General features: G+C 43.2%; 1 protein-coding gene across 1 annotated transcript in view; it reads right to left on the bottom strand.

Moving 5' to 3' along the window:
* SEMA5A (semaphorin 5A) overlaps window positions 1–24,808 on the bottom strand; it is a 302,092-nt gene that overhangs the window by 160,222 nt on the left and 117,062 nt on the right. The window contains exon 4 of the mRNA XM_056109051.1: window positions 3,684–3,746. Coding sequence (XP_055965026.1) covers window positions 3,684–3,746 — 63 coding nt within the window. The remainder of the gene's footprint in view (window positions 1–3,683; window positions 3,747–24,808) is intronic.

Here is a 24,808-nt window from a genome sequence, read left to right as displayed (position 1 = left end):
TTTCGACACCTTGGCAAATGAGACAGCGTCCCTGATTCTTAATCGTCGACGGAGGTCAGAACTCCGGATTCTTTCTCTCATTTGAGTGAAACGTGATATTCCAAGCATAGCTCTTTCTATTCTTCTTTGGGAGACCTGAATAGCGTTCTCATCCTGTTTACGTAGGGCCCAGGTCTCTGAGGCATATGTTAATGCAGGAAGAACAGTGGAATCAAAGAGATGTGCCCAGAGCTGGAGGTTCTTCGTCCTCTTAGCTATTTCTTCGACGTTCTTGAAGGCGTTCCAAGCCGCTCTCTTCCTCCTGCGCAGCTCGGGTGCCAGGTCATTTGTCATGTTGACTTCTCGACCTAGGTACACATAGCTGTTGCATTCGGAGATGGTCGTTCCATTGAGAGCAAATGGGGCATCAGGAACGAGGCTGTTTCTCATAAACATTGTCTTCGTAAGATTCAGCTGTAGTCCTACCTTTCCACACTCACGGTCAAAGTCGGCCAGCATTTGTGCTGCTTGGCTGATGTTTGGTGTTATTAAAACAATGACATCAGCAAAGCGGAGGTGGTGTAGTTGCCGACCATCTATCTTCACTCCCATTCCTTCCCATTCCAGTTGTCGCATGATGTTCTCGAGGGTGGCACTGAAGAGTTTTGGTGAAATGGTATCACCCTGCCGAACCCCTCTCTTGACATCAATGATCACTTCTTTGTAGAATGGTGAGATCCTGGTAGTGAATCTGCAATACAGCTCACGGAGGATCTTAATGTATTGGGCTTGAATGCCCTGATTGGCTAGGGCTTGAATGACCGCTTCCATCTCAACAGAATCAAAGGCCTTCTTTAAATCAATGAACGTTAAACAGAGCGGTATCTTGAACTCCCGAGAAACCTCAATGAGCTTGGTTATCATGTGGATATGGTCGATGGTGCTGAATCCTTTGCGGAACCCGGCTTGCTCGTATGGTTGTCCTTCATCTAGTGTTCTGCCAATCCTATTTAGGACGACTCGAGTGAACAACTTATAGATGACAGACAATAGGCAGATTGGGCGATAGTTGCCAATGTCATGGATGTCTCCCTGCTAGGGTTAAGAAAGATTAATCTGGCTGAGCACTGTAGTCTGAGTCTGTGGCGAAATGTTCCCAGGAGAGCCACCCTACAAGCCTCAATCTATCTCTTACTGTGTCCATATAAAATAACTAATATTAAGAAGTAGAATTAAGATGTTAATTAAAATGTTAACGAAGTTATTGGACCAAGGAGAAGAGGGACACCCCTAGGTGTCGTTTCCACCCTTGAGCCTGAAGGGCAGTCAGGAAGGGCTTTCTTATGCTGATTTTGCTACTGGACTGGGTGTAGCTTCTACCCCCCAGTACAGGGGAGTTGGAGAGAAGAGAGAGTTGGAGAGATAAGAGAGAGAGCAGTGCAGCAAAGATGGAGCGTGGAGAGAACTAGTAAGGGGGACAAAGAAGGATGTAGAAGAAGAATAGAGGAGCAGGCATGTGGGGAGAGAGAGCCCAGGATGCAAGTTGGAGCATGGAGTGATATGCGAGAGAGACAGGAGGAGATGGGAATGAGGGGCAGTGTGTGACTAGAAAGGGAGGCTCAGAGACACTGGTACAGGCGCGTGGGGAGGATGGAATAAACAAGTGATCAATCAACTGGCTTGGCCCTCGTTTCCTCCTGGGTCTGCCCCCATGGCATCGACCATCCTGAGTGAGGAAGCGGCCTGAGACCATCGAGACCAGGCAGCGAGAGGGAGAGACACCCGGGCTTCCCCTAGCTTCCCAGAGATTATACAGTGCCGGGTTCCCCAAATGGAATAGCACTGACTGACGAAGCCACCAGCGGGGGAGGTGGAAGAGAAGAAGGAAGGACCAAAGCACCAGAAGGAAGGTGGAAACAAGCAGGAAAGGAGGGAGAAGGAGTGGCAAGAGGAAGAGAAGATGGCACCGTGCAGGGATGGATGAGACCACCAGGCAATGCAGGGCATCTGCATCAGGTACAGGAAGACAGAGCCGGCATTAGAGTCAGACATGGGAGTCAGACAAAGAGAGGCAGATTCCTGCCATCAGGGACTCCAGCTGTCCCAAGAGTGTTTCCACCCCCATCCTCATTTATGTGTCAGACACTGTATTTGAAGAACTGTGTTCTGTTGAAGGAGGAGAAAAGTGCAGGTTAAAAAGAGCCATAAAAGCTCGAAGGAGAAAGGAAAACCTTCTAGAAAACCTCCTTCAAACAGTTTGCGGTGCCAGTTATATAAACGCAGAAGGAACTTCTGTAAAGGTATATTTACATTTGCTTCTCTTGAGGGTGCTTTAAGAGAGAATATTCTGATTTTGTTAAGCCTGGTACTATGTTGAAGTCTTGCATCTCTGTTCTAGAAGCGGTTTCGGAAGTCACATTATCTTTCAGTAAAGAGCCTCCACCACCGTCTGCCCTTTTCTTGGTCTCCAGGAAGTCAGGTTTCTTGTCCTAAGTAGCTGAGCCTCCATTGCCTTTCTTCTCTCCCTTCTTCCCAGCTTTTTCTTTGGTTTGGGGAAATGTAAGGATGCAGCCCTGCCTCTGTCTGACTCAAAGCTGCTAGTGGAGGGAGGGAGAGAGAGAGAGAGAGAGAGAGAGAGAGACAGACAGACAGACAGACAGACAGACAGACAGAGACAGACAGAGAGACAGAGAGGTGATAAAAAGAGCAAAACAAAGAGAGAGACCTTGAGTGGTGGAGTGAGGGTTCCACTAATGTTTCCTCTCCTTCTGCTCTGTTTGCCCTAAAGTGTGTGGGTCCCAAAATCCCACTTTATACTGCCAGACCTCTTGGATGCTTTGCTTCTCAGGTATCCCAAAGGCGATTCCCATGGGGAGGCTCAGGTCCCAGGAAAGTAAGAAGGAGACAGAGTGATCCCCCTGAACCAGCACCAGAAGACTGCTCAAATGGGTCCACGAGAGAAAAGACCTGGAATGTGGATAGCTGCTGAAGAAATACAGTTCATACCAGAGCAATAGAATGCTTTTTCCTTAGGGGCTTGGGGATGTGGACTTGAGTGTGGGGAGAGAACATGTTTTCAAAGAGAAGTTAAGATATATTGTAAATATGGGCTGGAGTGACAGTACAGCGGGTAGGGTGTTTCCCTTGAATGTGGCCAACCTGGGTTCAATTCCCGGCATCACATATGGTCCCCTAAGCAGAGCCAGGAGGAACCCCTGAGCATTGCCAGGTGTGATCCAAAAAGAAAAAAAAAAAAAAGATATATTGTAAATAGCACAGCAGGTAGGGCGTTTGCCTTACACGCGGCCAACATGGCCGACCCGAGTTCGATTCCTCCGCCCCTCTCGGAGAGCCCGGCAAGCTACCGAGAGTATTCGATATGCCAGACACAGTAACAACAAAGTCTCCAATGGAGACGTTACTGGGCCCGCTCGAGCAAATCGACGATCAACGGGAGGGCCTTTACCTTACCTTTACATTTCGAAAAAAATAGAAAAAAAAATGGGTATGGTCCTTCTGTAAGCATGTCCTTACCTGTTTAGAGTTAACTTTAAGCTATCTGATTTTAAATTAATGAGATTTATTGCCAGTCTGTATGGGAAGTTTTTTTTTTTCCAGTTCAGGGCAATCAGGGAGAGCCATGGAATAAAATATTATGGTCTGCAGGCCTTCTGCATGGTGCTGAGATCCCATAGCCACCTTACCTGGGACTTGCCCTTGCTGTAGCAGGCCTTCTTGGTGGCTTCATCACACTCCCACTGGACAGCCTGAGGAAACAGTAAGAGAATTACAATTGTTACAATTTACACTGCAAAGGGGGATGGAAGCCAAGCAGAAGGGGTTGTGGGCACCTGACTTGACCCACACCATCCCACTGACCTGGGATTCACAGACAGTGGAAAGAATCTGCTCTCAGTCTGCGGGGCTTAAATTGAGCTTTAACACTGGGGCATCTCAGAGACCTCACTCTTCTCAGTATTGGCATCTGAACAATAGTAATGTGACTCTTGGTTCTAGTCCCACGAGAGACCCAGGCAGTGAGCGGATGATGCTCCATCAATGACAGAAAGGATTCTTTCCACAGTGGATTCCAGAACAGACCCAGGATGAAGCCACAGGATACTTCAAAGGAAAATCTCAAAATCCAACATTCTAAAGACGCATGCAGACATTCCTATTTTATCTCAACAGCACGTCACATCAATATTCTTAGATAATGAAGCAAAAATGATTTTGTAGATGCTTACTCCCAAGATGCAAATATACATGATGAATAGTCACTCAAAATAAACAGCTTGTGCAAGCAGCACTTGTATCATTTCCCCCAACACCAGTCATTTTCATACTCTTCTGGCTAAATACGTAAGCGTCACAACTCTGAAATGAGCTTTCTCAGGTTTTCCCCCTTAAACTGGGTCCACTCAGCTGGGAGCATTTGTTTCTTTTTTTTCCCTCCACATGAACCTCGCTGATAAATGTGCTCTCTGAGCCAAGACCATGTGTGGGTTTCATAGGAGAACATTTCCCATCACTAGATTGGGATTTGTTTGGGATCTGAAGTTTGGAACTTCTGGTGAAACAGTTACATTATTATCAGAAAGAAAAAAACACGACAATATTTTATAATTTGGATTTACATCACATACACAACTCAACAATAAGGAACGGAGTTTTCCTCTTATTTCTAGTAAGATTAAAAAAAATTCTTCTAAACTTGGGAGAATTAAATCTAAAGCAAAGCCAGACCAGCACCATTATCTATGATCTGCTGGCCTGCAAAGAATGTTACATAACGGGGCTGGAGAGATAGCACAGCAGGTAGGGTGTCTGCCTTGCACGCAGCCAACATGGCCAACACAGGTTCGATTCCCAGCATCCCATATGGTCCCCCGAGCACTGCTAGGAGCAATTCCTGAGTGCATGAGCCAGGAGTAACCCCTGAGCATCGCCGGGTGTGACCCAAAAAGAAAAAGAAAAAAAAGAATGTTACATAACAAAAATGAAAGCCCCAAACTCTGTGTCTTGTGCAATTTCTCTAACTTGGTTAATGTAACTGCAAAGGAAAAGTGTCCCAGAGAGAACCATTTCAGGTCTTTCAAACAGGACAACACTGTAACTGTGTTCTCTTGTGCAAACTTCAGAGATTTTTGTCAGTATCAACTTCAATAAGAAAATGTTTTCAGGGGCTGGAGCAATAGCACAGCGGGCAGGGTGTTTGCCTTGCACACTGCTAACCTGGGTTCAATTCCCAGCATCCCATAGGGTCCCCCGAGCACCGTCAGGAGTAATTCCTGAGTGCATGTGCCAGGAGTAACCCCTGTGCATAGCCCGGTGTGACCCAAAAAGAAAAAAAAGTCTTCGTTCTTTCTGTGTTGCTTTACTTCACAATGTTTAGTAGAATCAATGAAGTCACAGTTAATGACCATCCTATGCAAACAAATGGTTGGATTCCTACCCAAGCATGACAACTACATGAAAAATGATAACACTACCAGAGGAGATCTAAGAGCTTCACAAATTGCTGTTAGCTGCCATCCCCAAAAAGCAGGGATTAAGTATCTGCATTATTATCTCATGGGGCTCTGGCCCTTCTCTGATGTCTCCCTAAGGCTTCCTCAGCTTTTTTCTTTGAACAATGGCATTCATGCTTTTCCAAGCCTTTGATTGGACTTAAAGGTAAAAAACAGAATCGACAAATATAAAGATTATTTTTTCCTTTTACAAAATGGATTCCATTCTATCTTTGATTTTACTTTATCAGGAAAATTTAGCACTATATCACACAAATTAGAATGTATGTTCCACAGTCTCTTGGAAAACCAGAAGGTGAGATGCTTCAAGAGGTGGTCCTCGGGGAGTGCTGTTGGCACAGGGATGCTGTTGAACATAGGCAACATGCCTGCCTCGGTACCCACAGCAGCTGTATGCAATGTAGGCATGGTCCCAGAGTTACAGGACCACTGTCAGTCGCGATCAGCACTGTCCAGATCTCACTGCCCAAATGATAAACATCTTTCCAAGTGCACTCAAAGCCCAAGGTAGCTTGTACATTTTCAAGGTCAATATTGATGAAGAATTAAAATAGAAAATTAATACAGAAAAAGTGTAATTGTGTTTTAAAAAAAACCATGGCATTACTTAAGCCATTTTATCAAGAAAGAGTAAGTTGCACACATAAGTTTATTAGACCAACAGAAAATGGACAAATTGGACTTTTTTTCTGGAAATAGTTATTAAAAGTAGACAAGTTATTTCCTCATGCATTTTCATTACAGTATCACTAACTTTCCAATAATATTAAAGGTAAAGGTAAAGGTAAAGGCCCTCCCGTTGATCGTCGATTTGCTCGAGCGGGCCCAGTAACGTCTCCTTTGGAGACTTTGTTGTTACTGTGTCTGGCATATCGAATACTCTCGGTAGCTTGCCGGGCTCTCCAAGAGGGGCGGAGGAATCGAACTCGGGTTGGCCATGTTGGCTGCATGCAAGGCAGACGCCCTACCCGCTGTGCTATCGCTCCAGAAAGTTGATTCACTTTCTACCAGGATAGGAGACAGGATAAAGGGAATTTATATTAAGAATGGAACTGAATTATCTATTATAGAGTTGAACAGATATCACAGAACTTGAGAAATGAATGGAGTGGAAAAGTGTCTTTATTTATTTTTTTGCTTGGCCAAAAATTGGTGTTCTACTATAATGCAGTTGTGCCCTCTTATGCTCTCTGGTAGCCATGGAAACAACAACAAAACCATTTTCACTAAAAAGAAACAATGGGACTCAATGGGATGCTCCTGAATTAAATCTAGATGTCAAAGTCACTCACTATTTGGTTTGAAGATACATTATGTTTGAACGTGGTCATCGCTCTCTTGACTCCACAAGATTTTCTCCTAATCAATTATGTTCCTTTAATCAAACCTCCTTTGCTTTATTCCCAAGGGAGAGTCCTTGTTATTCTTTTATGTGTCATCCTATTGGAGCAAGTCCCACTAATGATTTATGAAGCCATCTTTCTGGTTGACTTCCTTTTAAGATACTTTTCTCCCTCCCCAATCCTGTCATTAGGACTGTCAGAACAAACGCAGAGGCACTCTGCACCCACCATTTCAGATTTCCAGATGACACTCGGGATTTTATTTCCTGAATCTATTTTTTTAAATCTGCCATTTTTGTCACTTATTGCTTGTTTCTATCATACAACAGCATAGTAATCTTAACATTCCTGTTTCATTCTGCATTTAATCTTCATTATAATTTTTAGCAGCAGACATGGAACAGTAACATTATGGTAACTTGCATATTACACACTCTACAGAGTAAGCAGTGAGTTTAAAGCATTTGTATTTTAAAAGACTCTCTGAGATTCCTGTTTGCACCTTATATTTCTTCTCAGTAGAGACATCTATGCGAATCAACAACTTATACACGTATTGCCTTATATGCATTATACTCATGTTATCTTTTATTTAATAAACATTCATTGGCTGCCCTCAGTGGCAAGCCACTGTGCTGGATAATAAAAGGGAACACATATGCACAGACAGCATTTGCATAGGTCAGATATTAATTTACAATAAAACAAAAACGCTCTCATTCAGCCCTGATTATACCCTGCCAAATCTGAATAGGTCAGAGAGGGCATCTTCAGAGCCTGCTAGCCAAGGTCATCTCAGACACAGGGAAACTATAGAATTTACACCATCTCCCACTTTCGGCTACAGAGAGACAGAAAAGAAAAAGAGTAGGCATCTGGAAAAGCATTTTAGAACTACAGAAAACCCAGGGCCAGTGAGGAAGCTCCTTCTACTTTGGACACACAACTCAGGTGAGCACAAATGCAGGTCTGATCTCAGGAGGAATTCAGATTCGGGAAAGTAAAAAAAAAGACAATCTTTTCTGTAGGTGCTGCATACATAGAAATCCACAGCTCTCAGAAGTACACAAACAAAGCTGTGTATTATCACATTCCACAGCAAGAGAAGTTAATTAGACAGGGACCAGCAAAGGCAGAGACTTTTCACAAAAATGAAGAGAACAACGTGCTAGGCAGATGGGCCACTACTCCACCACTCTCTCAGCAGATGGCTTTGTTAATTAGATACTGGCAAAAGATAACATTTAAAAAACTAGTTTAATTACACAGTGCCAAAAATTAACAACCACCTGAGGGCTTCTTTTATATGTTTGCATTCATAATTTTTATGTCATGTTTTTCTGTGAAACGCTGGAGAATGTTAAATTGTCATGGCAATTATAAACAAATTGTCAGGGAATGGGAGTCCGCACTGCTGTTCAAAACAAGCCAAATTCAAACGGGATGGGATTTGAAATAGCTGTGATTTTTATATGGCTTGAATGAAACGTGGGTCTAGATGTCTTTGGGTGTAGACATCTCGAAAAATACCTTGAGTGGCCTCCCAGGACAGTACAAAAGAATGACAGCTGAGATGGAGAATGACAGTTGAGACAGGTACGTGGGAGATGCAGAGGTTGCTGTGAAATTAAAGAGCATGTGTGGGAAGACACAGGTCAGATAAAGAGGGGCAGAGGGGAGCTCATGGAAGGTATAGAAGTCACCTTGAGTGATGGGTGTCTGTGTGGATGATACAGTGGACACCTGTGAAGGGCTCTTCCATATCATTATCTCATGGTGGATACAATGTGCATTTGCTTGCCTGGGGAGACAGTAAGGCAGGGACGGCAACAGCCTTGCATGTGGCCACTCCACACTAAATCCCAGGTACTCCGAGCACTGCCGAGAGAGTCCTGAGTCCAGTGTCAGGAGCACCATTGAAAGCGGTCCCCAAACCAGAAAGCACTGGGTGCGATGTAATTGTGTCCATGAGAAATCATTATTAGTATTGTAAACCCCCAAATAATTTAAAAATTACTTAAAAATTTTAAAATATGCCAAAACTAAAGTACACCTGTTAACACTTAATACTAATTTGAAAACCTCTCTGTATTTATGTCCTTGTCAAACACACACAAATTCATTTCGTACTCCAGAAATCCTTGAATCAGAATGGAAGGGGACTTTCAGCCACCTCTGCTTGTTTACTTAATACCATCCCACTGACATCATTCCAAATGAAAGCTGCCTCTTAACCTTGGGAGTATATCAAACATGTTAGTAATATTTTACCAGTTTCATACTAAATGCCAAGATCCTCTTCCTAATAATACCAGATCAAACTTCTCCACATACTCCTCCAAAGAGTCCCGGACTTGTTAAATGCTCACTAGACCTTTTTTTTTTTTACAACTGGGCTTTGTAAATGGAGGAATGTGTTTATAAATTTGCTTTTAATGGGGGGGACAGTTTGTGACATTTCTGGAGTTCCCCTGATAAAATACTTCAAACTCTAGAACTATGAACAAAAATGACAACAACAAACCATTCTTCAGGCTAACAGTCCAAACTGTCCTTAGACCTGGCTCTCTGGTCCCTGAGGACAGTCAGTCCTGCCTTTATCAGAAACGCTGGCCTGGCCTCCAGGAGCTGACCAAGATGTGCCATAGTTTAAATACCACCCAAATCTTTGCCTCTAGTCTAACAACTTTTCTCCAGAAGTGATGTCTAACCATCCTTTTTCTCACTAGGTCCTGAACTGGAAATCAGGCTGGTATACCAGCCCAGTAAGGTGTCTTCTGACGAATGAAACTGGTAGTATCTATTTGCAAAGATGATATTCTGAGGCCTGAGGGCAGGCGTGAGTTGGGGCAGCCCAATACAGCCCAAAAGAGACAGATTGTGTCAAGTATGAGGTGGGGAGTGGAGTGCTCAGACAACGTCCCTGCTATGTACAGGCCAGCAGCCCAGTCCTGGGCATGTGAGTGCCCCGACAGGATCCTTCTTGAAAACATTTTATTTTGTGACAATGGAAAAAAGTTAGAAGGGGGTGGCTTCTCTGAGAGGAGGGCCAGGAAGGAGGAAAGCAGGAATGTCTATGTGTTTTGAGCAACACATATTTTCCTTTCAATAAATTCTTATGCGTGATCTCATTTCAAAAGGCAGATCTTTTTAAAATTCATTTTTATGAACAGAGGATCAGTACCAGGTTGTTAAGAAAATGTGGGGCCAGGGGATTGTGCCTGAGATAGAGTGTCCAATCACTGCTCTGAGTTGCAGTATCCAATCACTGCCCTGAGCCGGAGCAGTCAATCACTGTCCTGAGTCGGAGTATCCAATCACTGCCCTGTTTGGGTTTGGGTTTCCCTTTGAGATGAAACTCATGATACAAGTCAAGCAGTAATACAGCCAAATATCTTCAAATCTCATGTGAGCTTGAATATGATCGGAAATGACATCAGACACGGCATCCTGTGTAGACAACAAAATTACGCAGGTAAGATTGCAACCAATATGAACTCACTGAAGGTTTCAATACCTAAAAGCTTGGTCTCCGAGGACCAGAGAGATGGCTCAGGGGCTAAAGCACAAACTGCACACAGCCCGCACCAGTTCCATCCTGAGCACCACCAGCGATGATTCTGGAGCAGGGAGCCACCAGGTAAGCCCCCGAGTATCACTAAGGATTCTCCCCACCCCCGAAAGAAAAATAAATCTACTTCCATGGTGTATGTGGGTGTAAACGATATTTAAATAATATCATTAAAATACAAGTAATATTTCAAATTCCCTAGAACCTTCAGAATCCTGGGATTCCAGGGGATAAGATTGACATATTTGATGTAAAGGAACCAAGTGCCTCTGATTAAGCAATTTATGGTGCTTGGGATGAATTTGGGATTGAAAGAACAAAAAGGATCAGGAGTTCCTGTAAGCCTTCTCTCAGGCATGAATAGCCCTGACTGGAATGATTTTAAGGGGGAAAAAATTAGAAGGCAGTATAGTATCATAAAACATATCTGTTGTATATCTGGAATAATGTTTATAATATCTGGCATAATATTTAGAATTATTATTGTCCAACACTCAGGCATGTAACAACTGCTGCATTTCAAAAATATTTCTATTAATAAAAGCAATGCTGAAAGTACATGAGTGAAGCTTGTAGGAGCAGCTGTTCACAATTGCCAAAAAATATTTTCATGAATCTAAGAGGGATATGTTTGACAAAATGGCTAAACGCAGTGAAAAAAATCAACCACTAAAGCAATGACTTTTAATGCAAGCAGTTTCTAAAGTATCAGCATATAAATCAGTATGCCTGGGGTGATGTGTCTGGATCACAGAACTGACTTTTCAAGAGCTAGCTTGTGCAATTTGGTTCTTCCCATGTTTATTTGAGGTGGGGAGGCTATTGACTCCAATGTCATCTATTTATCTTTTTAAAAACATACAATCATATTCCGTATCATCACGATGAAGCCATTCACACAAATCAATATCACAAACCCAATATGCACCACAAATATCATCACAGACCTGTATAATCAACGGAAATTGTGCTGTTTGCTGGAAATTGAATAGATCACAAAGGTTCAGCATTTATCCTGCAGGGAGAAGGAGGGATCCCAAACAAGATGAATTCATTGATAGAAAATCATGAAACTATCCATCCAAACAGAGTCTATTATCACCCACTTAAGACTTTAGAGGACCATGGCATAAAATCTTGCAAGATAAACCTTAAAAAATAGGAGATGTGTGCTGAAAGTAGACTAAGGAACGGACATGAGGGCCACTTAGTACCCATATTGCAAACCTAATACCCCAAAGGAGAGAGATAGAGTAAAAGGGAATGTGCCTGCCACAGGGGATGGGGTGGGAGTGGGGGTGGGGATAGGAGGATAACAGGAGGGATACTGGGAACATTGGTGATGGAGAATGGGCTCTGGTGAATAGATGGGTACTCGATCGTTGTGTGACTGAAATATAATCATGAAAGTTTGTAAATCTGTAACTGTATCTCATAGTAGCATGGTAACACTGCATTGTCACCGATTTGCTTGCGCGGACACCAGTAATGACTCCATTGTGAGACTTTTTGTTACTGTTTTTGGCATATCGAATACGCCACAGGAGCTTCCTAGGCTCTGCCATGCGGGAGAAATACTCTCGGTAGCTTGCCGGGCTCTCTGAGAGGGACAGAGGAATTGAACCCAGGTCGGCTGCATGCAAGGCAAACACACTACTCGTTGTCCTATCTCATAGTGAATCATTAAAATTTTTAGTAAATAAATAACCTATCAACCATAAAAAAATATAGAAGCAGTATTGTAGCATGAGATGCTCTGTATGACCTTGACCAGTAGGAGTAAGACCAGTAGGACTAAGTGGCCGTCGTGTTCCATAGTCTACTTTCAGCACACATCTCCTTGAGACATGAGGTTATTTCTATGCGCAAGTCTCGATGAAGCTAAATGTGCCATATGGTTTTCACCAAAGCTGCCAAAGTACTTGGCTCTGGCCATCACAGTCTAGAGTCACAGGCCTGGATGCATTTCAGACATAATCCCAGCCACTTGACTGGGATCTCCTTCAAGAATACAGCGGAAAGGCTCATAGGGGCTTCGTCCCACAGGTATTAAGAAGGTTCAGGATTTTTTGGTTTGTTAGTCTTTTTGTTTTTAAATTCTGAAGCAAGATGAGAAGGATGCAGAAAAGGCTCGAGCAACCATGGAGTGGAAGCAAATAAAGATAACAGGAAGACTGTAATTCTTTGGCCTAAAATCTGATTTTATTGATGTTAATAAATATGCCTGTATTTTTGGGAGAACTACCCACTGTGGTTTTGTGCATTAGATTTCTGTTGGAGGTTTATGGTTTTGGGGTCATAACTTTAGGTCTTATTGTATAACCCAGATAAATTCTAATGAAACTATCTGACATAAATTGTTAGTTTCATAGCCAATAGAGATATAAATATATAGGCATTTGTGTTTAGCTCTTCTGCAGTGTTCTCTTTCTTTACTTATTTTTTTCTACTGAAACTGGTTTTGTGAAAACTAACATTTCTTACTGGATGGCCTTTCTCTCTCTGCAGATCTCAGTGAGAATGTCAACAAGTAGATTCAGTGGCATCCTTATAAAGTTTGGATTATGGATGCTAACTGGGGAATTGCTTGAAACTCTCTGAGCCACTCAGGGTTTATTTATTATTCACGTTATAAACACTTGCTTCATGAGATGCATCCACACTACAGAAACTGCCTTTACTTCCTGCTCCAAAACATATTGATCTATTTGCCAGCTCTCAAGATATATGGAAATCCCTTTTATGAGTCTTATTTAGCATTATTTCTATAAATTTTTGCTATCTGTTGAAAGAAATGAACATCAAAATTTGCTTTCTGCTCTACATGCGGGCAGTTATATTTCTCTTTTAAAATGTATAATAGGATGATCTACTTTCATTCAAGAAGCATTGTTTATAACAGCATCACCAGGCTAAGTGAGAACTTAATGAACATTATTGATAAATATTCATTTCCAAGTTTTATGATTTCAAGTCTCAGATCTAAAAAAAACTCATATGAATATCTGCTTGAACTTATTAAATAAAATGAATAATTTAGTAACCAACAGCAATTTGTGGGTTTTGTCATTTATTTTCCCAAACTCCGGTTTCTCTCCTACAGCCTAAGCAGTTGACTGTGTGTCACTGAAGACCTAAAATATTGTCATTACTCTTGCTATGCTCATAAACAATTCCTGAAGTGTTTCTAGTATGGGTAATTTGCTTCAAGAGTCTGTGTCTTGAGTCAAGTAGAAGCGATTACTCAATAAGACAATGGAAATTAGAGGAAAATGGCCACCTCTTGACTTACAGAACACATGGCAAAGCTGAAGAAGTGGTAATATATAGGTGGAAAGACCAAGACAAAAAATAAAATGAGGTTGTTCATATCAGTGTTACCTTTCTCTTAGATAATCATGTACAAGAAAGAATTCTGAGAAGAAGTAGACAGTTTTGGCTTCCAAAACAGTGAAATTCAGTAAAACCAAGCAGAGAAAGGGCTTGACTTTTATCACAATTCACAGGACCAACAGAGGGGCATCAGTGCAGTGATAAAGAACTCTCTCTATCCAACTCTGATTCCTCTTTGATTTATTGACTGATAAATTACAAACAAAATTCCTATTTGTAATTGAGCAGTTTCTACCACTGGCAGCACAAAAGCAATGACAAGGAGACCCAGCAGATATGAAAGAACTTCAGGGCCTTCAACTAATTGGAAGTGCAGACAATGTCCCAGTGGAGCTGGGAGAGGAACAACAGGGATCAGACAACAGGTGGGAGCAAAACACCCACCAACACTCAAGCCACAGCATCCATCCCTCAGAGGCTGCTGGCAGCACAGCACAGACAAAACTAACTAAAACAACTTTTTTCTATTAGGGGCAATGTCAGCATCCTTCTGCCCCTCACAGAACACCCCACTCCCCAGGAGTCTTGGGAAGCAGGGGGTGGTGCGAGATGTACCTTCCCTGCTCCAAACAGGCTGTTACTCACCTGAAGTGATCAAGCTATCAAGTGGAAGAGCCTGAATTTGAAGTTAGGTCCTGAAGTACCAGCATCCATGGTCTCAGCTCATGTACCGCAATCCCTTCTTTATTTCAGAGATCTCCAGGCCTCCCAGCTTCTGGATTCCTTCCTGTCTCCTAAGACTCCTACTCAGAAGGGGCCACAGCAATAACAGCACAGCAGGGAGCGCATCTGCCTTGAATGCAACCAACCCCGATTCAATCCTGACATCCCATATGGTCCCTCTAGCACTACCGGGAATAATTCTTGGATGCAGAACCAGAATTAACCTCTGAGCAATGCTGAATGTGGTCCCAAGAACAGAACAGAACAAACAAACAAACAAACAAAAACCCTACTCAGAAATGCAGTTTGCCTCTTCCACCTCCTTTGGAGTCGTCTGAAATGGCCTTGTGCAGAGAATGACCCCACTGACCACATGAAATAATGGCAAGCAGTGGGCTCTCCATTTTGTATTTTCCACAACAACACAGCTCAAACCACTTCTTGTATCCCTGAATTGTGTTATATGCACAGAGCTACCCCCATTCCATAACCACTAGGGTTGCTGAGGCAGAATAGTTTTTTCAAAAAGCGGTGTTTTTTGTTTTTGCAAACAAGAATTCTTATTTTCTAGACATTTCCATATGTACTCTCACTCAAAGCAACTGAGTTAATGGATTATGATGATGGGTAATTAGGTCTCAATTATTTTCTTAGGATTATTGTTGTCGAGAAAATCAAGCCACATATACATACATTCAAATAGCAATAATGAACAACTTAATTGCTTTTTAATTTAGGAATGATTTCTGGTTTGGGGAGCTATCACTATCCCAGGGTGCTTATGATGTTCTTTGCATATATAAAGACCTTGTCAGTCTACAGATCACCATCATGAATGGTTTACCTTCTATGGTGTTTTGACAAATGCCATCAGTAACTGGCTAGATATGTGCTCATATTAATCCATATCTGAGTGACTCGACCAGCACATAATGCTTAATTACCCAATTTTAATTGAATCTACTAAAAATGGATACAGCCGAGTTCATGGGTAGTATTTAGGGTCTAAGAATCTCATCTCCTCAGGATACTCAACTATCCTGAGAGATTTTGTCCTGAGTCATATGTGCCAATCTCTTCTTTCCTTCTTTCCAAAATTGAAGGCCTTCTAGAAACTCCTTTCCTTCTGAAAGTCTATACTTTTTGCATTCTACTGGACACTGATTCTACTTAGCACCTAACTGAAGTAGTTTAGCTCAAATGGAGGCAGTGGAAACACGGATTCCGTAACCCAGGAAAGGTGCTGAGTTGGAGGTAGAGGCAAAACATTATCTACTTTGATCCTTTTCCTGCCATTGCCTGGAAACAAAGGGAATATCGAGAAGGACATGTGGCTCTGAAGCTCTGCTTGGATGTTAGGTCTGTATTTGGGATATGGAGAGTGGAACCAAAAAGTCACAACAGCAAAACACTCAAAACCCTGCAGGCAGAACCCTCTTACAGGTGTTGGTCTTATCAGCCTTACAAACGAGGATGCCCCAAGATGCTCACGTGAAACCCCTTAGTTCTACCCTTCTTGAGAGGGAGAGCTGATTCATTCATACACAAATACACATGCTTGAACAAACTAACATTAGAAGAGAGAAAACTCACTAGAGTGTGTTCTGTAGAAAAACAGCACCCTAATTAATAGCTCTCCATGGCTTCCCAACATCCATCAAGTCCAGAGTCCTTACTTCACAAGACTTCATGAGACTCTGCCTCGATGTCTCTGACCCCAAAGGGCAGCCCTGCCCTGTTCCTTGACCTGAAGGTCCAGTGGTTATGCTCTCTACGCTCCTTTCTCCTCCCAAGCTTGTCCCTCTCGCAGACTCTGGGTGTCAATCTTCCTTACCAGGAGAGCCCCCTCACCCGGCTCCTCATCACTGAATATTACTTCCAGCATCATTAAGAGAAACTTTCCTGCACATTTCTCCACAGAAGCCTGAAAAAAAACTGTAGATCAAATTTAAAGTCTTAGAGCAAGTTTGCATAGTCCCTGATGTCCTCCTTAATCACTACCTAAAAATCTGTCTCAAAATAAAGTCAGATAGCCCAGGACTTGGATTCCACCGTGCAAGCCCTGAGGCATCCCTGGGACTCTGCAAGACAAAGCATATTTGAGCCTCTCTGCCTCTCCCTTTCCACCGCCCAAGCCGAGCTGGTCTCTCCTCCCCAATCCCCAGGTCAGTTTTCTCGCCGTTATCTAGGACCCGGGACTTGGATTCCACCGTGCAAGCCCCAAGGCGTCCCTGGGAAGCCATGAGGCAAAGCAGATCTGAGCCTCTCTGCCTCTGCCTTTCCGCAGCCCAAGCCCAGCTGGTCTCTTCTCCCCACCCAGTTTTTACTCCCGGGACACACACCAGGTATCCGTGGGGGTGTGGCCACTTTAGAAGTAGGCGTGGCTCTTTAAAAAGTGGGCGTGGCCTAATTTCAGCTGACCAACTGTAGTTTATTCAAATCAAGAAATCTGACCCCTACACCTACACAACAACATGAAAAAACAATGCAAATCCTCCCCACAGGGAGACCACAAGGAAACAAGTCCTGAAGCATCAGTAGGTGCTAGCCACCTTAGGGACCTCTCTGACAAGGAATTCAGATATGAAGTCATTAAGATGTTCAATCAACTCAATGAAACAGTCAGACAGATATCCCCTAAATTGAAAGAGGACATGAAAGAAACAATCGATTGCACAATCGACAAAATACAGCAAGAAATGAGAGCGGAAATTGGAAAGCTTCGCACAGAAATGGCACGGATCAGAGATCGGGAGAATTAACATTGTCAAGAATGCAATACTTCCCAAAGCACTGTATAAATTCAATGCAATCCCTATTAGGATACCCATGACATTCTTCAAAGAAGTGGAGCAAACACTCCTGAAATTTATATGGAACAATAAGCCCCCACGAATAGCTAAAGCAACTCTTGGGAAAAAAGAAAATGGGACGAATCAACCTCCCTAACTTCAAACTCTACTACAAAGCAGTAATAATTAAAACAGCATGGTACTGGAACAAAGGCAGAGCTGTAGACCAATGGAACATGGTTGAATATACTGACATCTCCCCCCAAGCATACGAGCATCTAATCTTCGATAAGGGGGCAAGAAAAGTGAAGTGGAGCAGGGAAAGCCTCTTTAACAAATTATGCTGGCAAAACTGGATGGCTACATGCAAAAAAATGGGCTCAGATCTCTACCTAACTCCATGTACAAAAGTAAGATATAAGTGGATTAAAGACCTCAACATCAGACCGGAATCTATAAGGTACATTGAGGAAAAAGTTGGCAAAACCCTCCATGACATAGAAGCTAATGGTGTCTTCAAAGATGTCACACCGCTGGCCAAGCAAGTGAAAACAGAGATAGACAAATGGGACTATCTTAAACTAAGAAGCTTCTGCACCTCAAAAGAAACAGTGACCAAAATACAAAGACAGTCTACAGAATGGGAAAGGATATTCGCCAACTACACATCTGATAAGGGGTTAATTTCAAGGATATACAAAGTACTGGTTGAACTCTACAAAAAGAAAACATTCAACCCCATCAAAAAATGGGGAGATGAAATGAATAGAAACTTTCACAAAGAGGAAATCCGAATGGCTAAAAGGCACATGAGAAAATGCTCCACATCATTAATCATCAGGGAGATGCAGATCAAAACCACAATGAGATATCACTGGCCCATATTCACAAGAACAAAAGCAACTGGTGCTGGCACGGATATGGTGACAAAGGGACACTCCTTCACTGTTGATGGGAATGCCGACTGGTTCAGCCCTTTTGGAAAACAGGATGGATGATTCTCAAAAAATTAGAAATTGAGCTCCCATTTGACCCAGCAGTACCACTCCTGGGAATATATCCCAGAGAGGCAAAAAAGTATAGTCGAAGTGACATCTGCAATTGTCTGTTCATTGCAGTACTCTTTACAATAGCCAGAATCTGGAAAAAACCTGAGTGCCCAAGAACAGATGACTGGTTAAAGAAACTTTGGTATATTTACACAATGGAGTTCTATGTAGAAGTTAGAAAAGACAAAGTCAAGAAATTTACATACAAGTGGTACTACATGGAACGTATCATGTTAAGCGAAATGACTTAGAAAGAAAGGGATAGACATAGAAAGATTGCATTCATCTGGGGAACATAAAGTAACAAAATAGGAGACTAACACCCAAGAATGGCCGAGATTAGTACCGGGAATTTTGCCCCATGGCTTGGAGGCCAACCACACATACTAGGGGAAAAGGGAGCTCAGATAAAGAGGGGAACACCAAATAAAGGTGTTGGGAGGATCCTCCCAGGACGGGAGAAGCATGCGGAAAGTAGACTATAGACTAAACATGATTGTCACGCATTGCCTCTTTTGCAAACCACAATGCCCAATAAGAGAGAGAACAAAAGGGAATGCCCTGCCACAGAGGCAGGGTGGGATGTGGAGGATGGGGGGTCGGAGGGATACTGGGATTCATGGTGGTGGGAAAGGGGCACCGGTGGACAAATGGGTATTTGGTCATTGTATAATTGAAACCCAAGCACAAAAATGTGTGTCTGCAACTGTACCTCATGATGTCTCACTATTAAAAAATTTTTTTAATTGAAAAAATAAAAATAAAGTCAGATACACAGAGGAAGAAGGAAACGTATTGGGGTTCAGAAAGAAACATTGGGACTTTGCCACCAGAATTTTTCTGGACAGAAGGGAACGATTCCAGGGAAAAGCCTTACCACGTGAGTTATCGGGCAAACTTAATTTTGAGATTTAGAATCAGGATGACATTTTCTATTTCTAATACTCATATTGCATATCATTACAATGGACATAATCTTTTAGTAAGTTTCTTAAGTAAGATTACCATGCGATTTAACTAGATAGGTGTAACTGTTCCCTGGAAACTAGAGGGCAAGGGAGCCAGTGTTAATAGTAGGGTCAGAAATCTATTCTCATGAGGCACTGAGAGTTCACTTTTGCATCAATAGACCTACTGGGCCATTAAACGATGGTGGCACAACCTGGGGGTGACAGTTATCCCCTAACCTTCAAGATTCTATACCAGGCAATCTGCCCAGCAGCCTGTATTGAATATGTACAGGATGTTCCATGGCTGAAAGTCATTCACTTTCTACATTCAACTGGACACAAGGCAAATGCACTGTGTCCGGCACGGAGACACATTATAAACGAGTCTATGGGTAGAAGAGCAGGTACAGCACATCATCTCTCTCTCCCCTCTCTCTCTCTCACTCTCACTCTCACTCTCTCTCTCTCACACACATTCTGTTTGCATTACACATTCTGTAATCTTTCTTCATATGAAATTAAATTTCACTGAAAATAAATCCAATGAAATGAAAGCGTCTATGTCACACCTAAAAATTTCCATCCAGGCATCCACCTGAACAAAAATATGATTCTGTGAGGGACCAGGGCTCTGCATGGCTTTATAAAATGGACTTCAACCTTTCATTGCACAGATAAGGCCAGTCACTAAGCTCTGAATAAACAAGGCTCCTCCTCCTTCCCCCTACTTTGGCCCGCGTGTGATGCAACCAAGGCATGTATGGGACCATCAGCAATGAATCTTGAGGCATCAAGATGTTTTATAAAGGCAGCGAGGGGAGGAATAGTGATGCTTCTGCAGGATCAAGACTAAGTTACTTTCATGTGATTGAGCTCCCAGAAGGTTCTCTGCACCGAGACCTGTGTCCCTGAGAAAGCTGAGAGAAATTGAGCCAGAAGGTCGGTGTTGTTACACCATACATGAGACGGGTACCCCGAGAAAAGAGGCTGGAGTGTGGAATTACCAAATACCAAGACTGAAGCTGAAAACTGCATGGGAAAGAACTTGGGGCAGAAGTGCTATGCAGTGGCAGGTAACTAAGATACAACAGCAATATTCCTGTTGATTTGGATGGTATCTCAAGAGCCAATATATGAGTGTTATTGTCTTCCCTCCAAACAGGCTTGTTGTAGGATAACGTTTCTTCATCCTTTCTGCCTTGCCACAGGGAGCTTAGGTTTACTGGGTTACTCCCATCACAGTGCCCCCAATCCTCTGAGTTTATCTGTAATCTTTTTCTTTGTGCGCGGCTTCCCCAACCGGTCAATCACCTTTATCTCCTAAAGGTAAAGGTAAAGGTAAAGGCCCTCCCGTTGATCGTCGATTTGCTCGAGCGGGCCCAGTAACATCTCCATTGGAGACTTTGTTGTTACTGTGTTTGGCATATCGAATACTCTCGGCAGCTTGCCGGGCTCTCCGAGAGGGGCGGAGGAATCGAACTCGGGTGGGCCATGTTGGCCGCTTGTAAGGCGAACGCCCTACCGCTGTGCTATCGCTCCACCTTTATCTCCTAAGTTTGCAAAATGCTAGTTGGAAGCATAATGCTACCAATTCCTTCCAGTTCTTAAATTAAAAGGCTCAGGGAACCAAAACTTTACAATGCAATAAAAATGCCGACCATTGGGTTAAATGTGTATTGATCAAACCTCCTGTGTCTGTCCCGGGGTTCTGGCCTAATGAAGACTGATGGTGAGGCAGCAGAGAAGGCCGGGCTGTGTCAGACTCCCTTCCCCACTTCTGGGCTCAAAGCCAAGTCTAATTCACCTAGCTCTCATGTTCCCACTTGGAAGAGGCCAGGGAAGTCCTCCTCAGCCACCTGGGGGGTCAGCCTTGGATGGGGAGCGCGGGTTTGAATCCCAGCTTTGCTGTCAAGTGGAACTGTTCTAGCTATCTCCTGCAGTGATCCTCATGGGGTAAAGGCGAGGATAAAGACCAACCGCCTCAAGAGTCACGCTGAACAGGAACACTAGGAAAAAAGTACAAGCCGGGTAGCACGAGGGAAGGCTGCAAAATAGTTAACTTCTGTGATCTAAAGAAAAAAAAAAACCTTGAAAGCCCAGTCTCATTGTTCTATTCACTATTTCTAATTCAGAAATACTGCTACAATGGAAAGGAAAAAGACACACCACTTTGGAACAAGAATGTTTTCGCTATTCTTAAGAGTTTCATAATAACAAATATTTCCATGCACATGAACAAAAAAAATGTTCTTTGCTTGGGGGAGATCTGAAAAGAAAATTTCAAATAGACTTGTAAAGAATTTAAAATGATTTGAAAAACAAAATGCATTCAGGCAGTAGACAGAAAAAAAACAAACCCAACCGAGAGAGCTACAGATGTCAGCCGAATCAATCTGTAGGGAGTATTAAGTTGCTGATAGCAATATTGAAAGAGAGCTGCAACAAACAACATGAGGCATTAAGGGGCTTCAGAGAATGCGTCATCAATGTGCGTTGATGCAAAAAGAAATGCACCTCTAGTCTCCATCCCACCCCACCACAGCAGCTGGCCCGGAGCCTGGCCCGGCAGTTCCATCTCCTGTGATTACAGCCTCCCTTCTGACACCCGAGTTACCGCAAGGAGGTGACACTTGGCTGGACCAGGAGACCTTTGGGAGGGCGGGTGGGCAGGAAGACCAACCACAAGGGAACACAGCTGGAACTTCAGGCACCCCCATCGTGGGTCTGCAGGAAGGGGATTGGTCTGAACTAGATTAGTCCCCAGCAGCCAATGATCTTACCCAGCATGCTGATGACACGAAGCACCCAGAGAAGCCCAAAGCTCTGGGCATTCTTACCCATCACCTGAAGCTCTCTGATAGGAAGCTCAGGGTTCCCCAGGTGGGGAGCATACGAAGGTACTGGGGATGGTGGTATTTTGGAAGCTTCCCAACAGCACCCAGCCCCACACTGGTCCTGTCCTCTGAGGCTCTGGTTTGTAGCTGTTCTTGTGCTGTATCGTTTCTCATCAGCTAGTAAATGTAAGTGCCCCTGAGTTCTGTGAGCAGCTAAATTACTGAATCTGAGGAGGGGGGATTGTGTAAAGCCCCTATATACACTTGGTTAAACAAGATTGTCACCTGAACTTTTGATAACTAGTCTCTCTCTCTCACTCACTCGTTCTCTCTCTCCCTCTCCCCCCCCATCTCCCTCCTGCTTCTGTCCCCCTACCACTTCAACTCCTGCTTCTAACAGGCCTTGTTCACATCAGTTCACATCAGTTAACCATCCTTGTCATAATGCCTTTCTCCAGATGGCAATTTAATCTCTACTCCCACTGTTATGTCCTCCCTCCCTCAGGGTACATTTAGACTTTCCCTGAGTGTGCAATGCCCTGAGCAAAGTCTGAGATTTCTCTCTCCCTCTCTCTCCCTCCCTCCCTCCCTCTCTCTCTCTCTCTCTCTCTCTCTCTCTCTCTCTCTCTCTCTCTCTCTCTCACACACACACACACACACACACACACACACACACCACAGTGCAGTTGCAACCTGGACAAGTGGACAAGAGACAAGGCTGGCACAGACTGAAAGGTTTGGGTCAGAACTGAGCGGAATTGCAGAACACCTGGATGGTCAGCATCTAGACAGCTAGAGAATTTGGGCAGTGGGACTGAGGCTGATTTGAGGCTAGGGTGTGCCTTAGTGGTAGAGCATAATTCTCACATGTGTGACATCCTAGATTCAACCCGAGCACCACAAAAGGAATCCTTCACTAGAAGTCATAATGGTTCTGTATAAAAAGTCCCCACAATAAGAGAAATAAATGTACCCCTGTTTTAATTCACTGTTCCCCGGGTTCATAAAAATCAGGAGAAGGTGTGTATTCCACCACTTAACCTTTGTCTGTGATTTGAATCTAGGATCTTTTAAAGAGGACATGGACATGGTATTTCAAAATAATTTCCTCCTTTGAATAATTTAACATTATAGAATTCCAGTGGGTTAGTGCCATGGCTTACTATGATTTTAGTACTCTCCTTTGCACTATGCACTACCCAAGTTCCAATGCCATCCACCACCAAAAGACCCCTCTGCCCATTTTTCATACCCATCTTCTCTCTGCAAGTAACCATATTCTTCAAGGAATCTAGCAGATACTTCTGTTGTTTTATGGTCAGTTTGCTTACTTTGGTTATTGACATTACACACATGAATGAAACTATCTGATTACTGTCTTTCATTTCTGGAATTAGTTCACTGACCATGATCACTTCAAGTCCCAGCTATTCTTCTCCCAACAGGGACAATGACATTTGTTTTTTTTTTTTTTTGCCACACCCAGCTGTACTCAGGGCTGACCTCTCACTCTGCAGACAGGGATCACTCCTGGCAGACCATGTGAAATGAAGCGATTCTAACCTGGCTTGGCTGCGTGTAAGACAAGTGCTCTATCTGCTACACTATCTCTCTGGTCTGAAAATTCCACCTTTTTGAATGGCAGAGTAGTATTCTATTGAATATATATCTATATCTACATCTACATCTATATCTATATCTATCTATATATGATCTTTGAGAATGTGGTCTGCATGCATTTGGCTAGACTAACCTCAACATGCAATGAAGTGGTAAAACTTAGCTTATCTCATTGATGACAATGGTACTTGGGACACATGGGCTGCTCTAAAGTTGTGTTTCTAGACTGGTTTTCATATTTCACTTGGTTGTTTCCCACTGCGCATAAACCAGCCTCAAATGCTACAAAAACTGGTACTTCGGGAAACATGTACTGGCCTCATCTCTCCCTCTCTCCCCACAGAAGTTGATATGATATAAATTAGGCTTGCAGATCTATTTTTGTTGTTCTTGTCATACTAATTTTAGGAATGGAAACTCCCAACCATGGTTCCATGCCTGGTTTCTTTTTTAAGGAAATACTGGTCCACAGTGGACAATGTTAACAAACTCAAATGCAAGTTTATTGGGGGAGGGGGTGTGTGGAGAATATAGTTGTAATGTCGAGGTATAAAAATAGCACTAGAACAGACTGCATTCCCTTTTATTTAGGGCCAACATTACACACAAGGAAGAATGGGATGATGTGTGTTTGCAAGTTCTCCGGGAGTCTCTCTCCCACCACCCGCGTTTGGTGCTCGAGTCACTATGTATGGACTGGATCAAATGGCTGTTGACTATGGGAAGGTGAAGGAAGAACGAGGACCAAGCTGGTTGCTGATTAGTTGCCATTTATTCAACCTCTTGTTTCTCCCATCTCACACACTCTTCCTTCCCAACCCCTCATTCTTAGATCCCAGATCCCTGAGACTGTGACTCTGTGACTGTGACTCTCTGGATTCTCATTCATCCTCCTTTTCTCCCTCTGCCTGCTTCTTGCTCCAACAACTCCCTGACTCTTTCTTTCTGCCTCCCTCTTTGGAGCACCCTCTGATCTTACTGTCTTAGTTTATATAGCAATCCCATAGGGTGGTGATACAAAGATGGGTCAAACATTAACAAATCAACAAAGAGTTAAGACCACTCCCCCAGGAGATTAACTCA

Source organism: Sorex fumeus, unplaced genomic scaffold, assembly GCF_029834395.1.
Source record: "Sorex fumeus unplaced genomic scaffold, SorFum_2.1 ptg000264l, whole genome shotgun sequence".
NCBI lineage: Eukaryota > Metazoa > Chordata > Mammalia > Eulipotyphla > Soricidae > Sorex > Sorex fumeus.
Note: the sequence above shows the minus strand (reverse complement) of the source record. Positions and strands in the feature narration are given on the sequence as shown.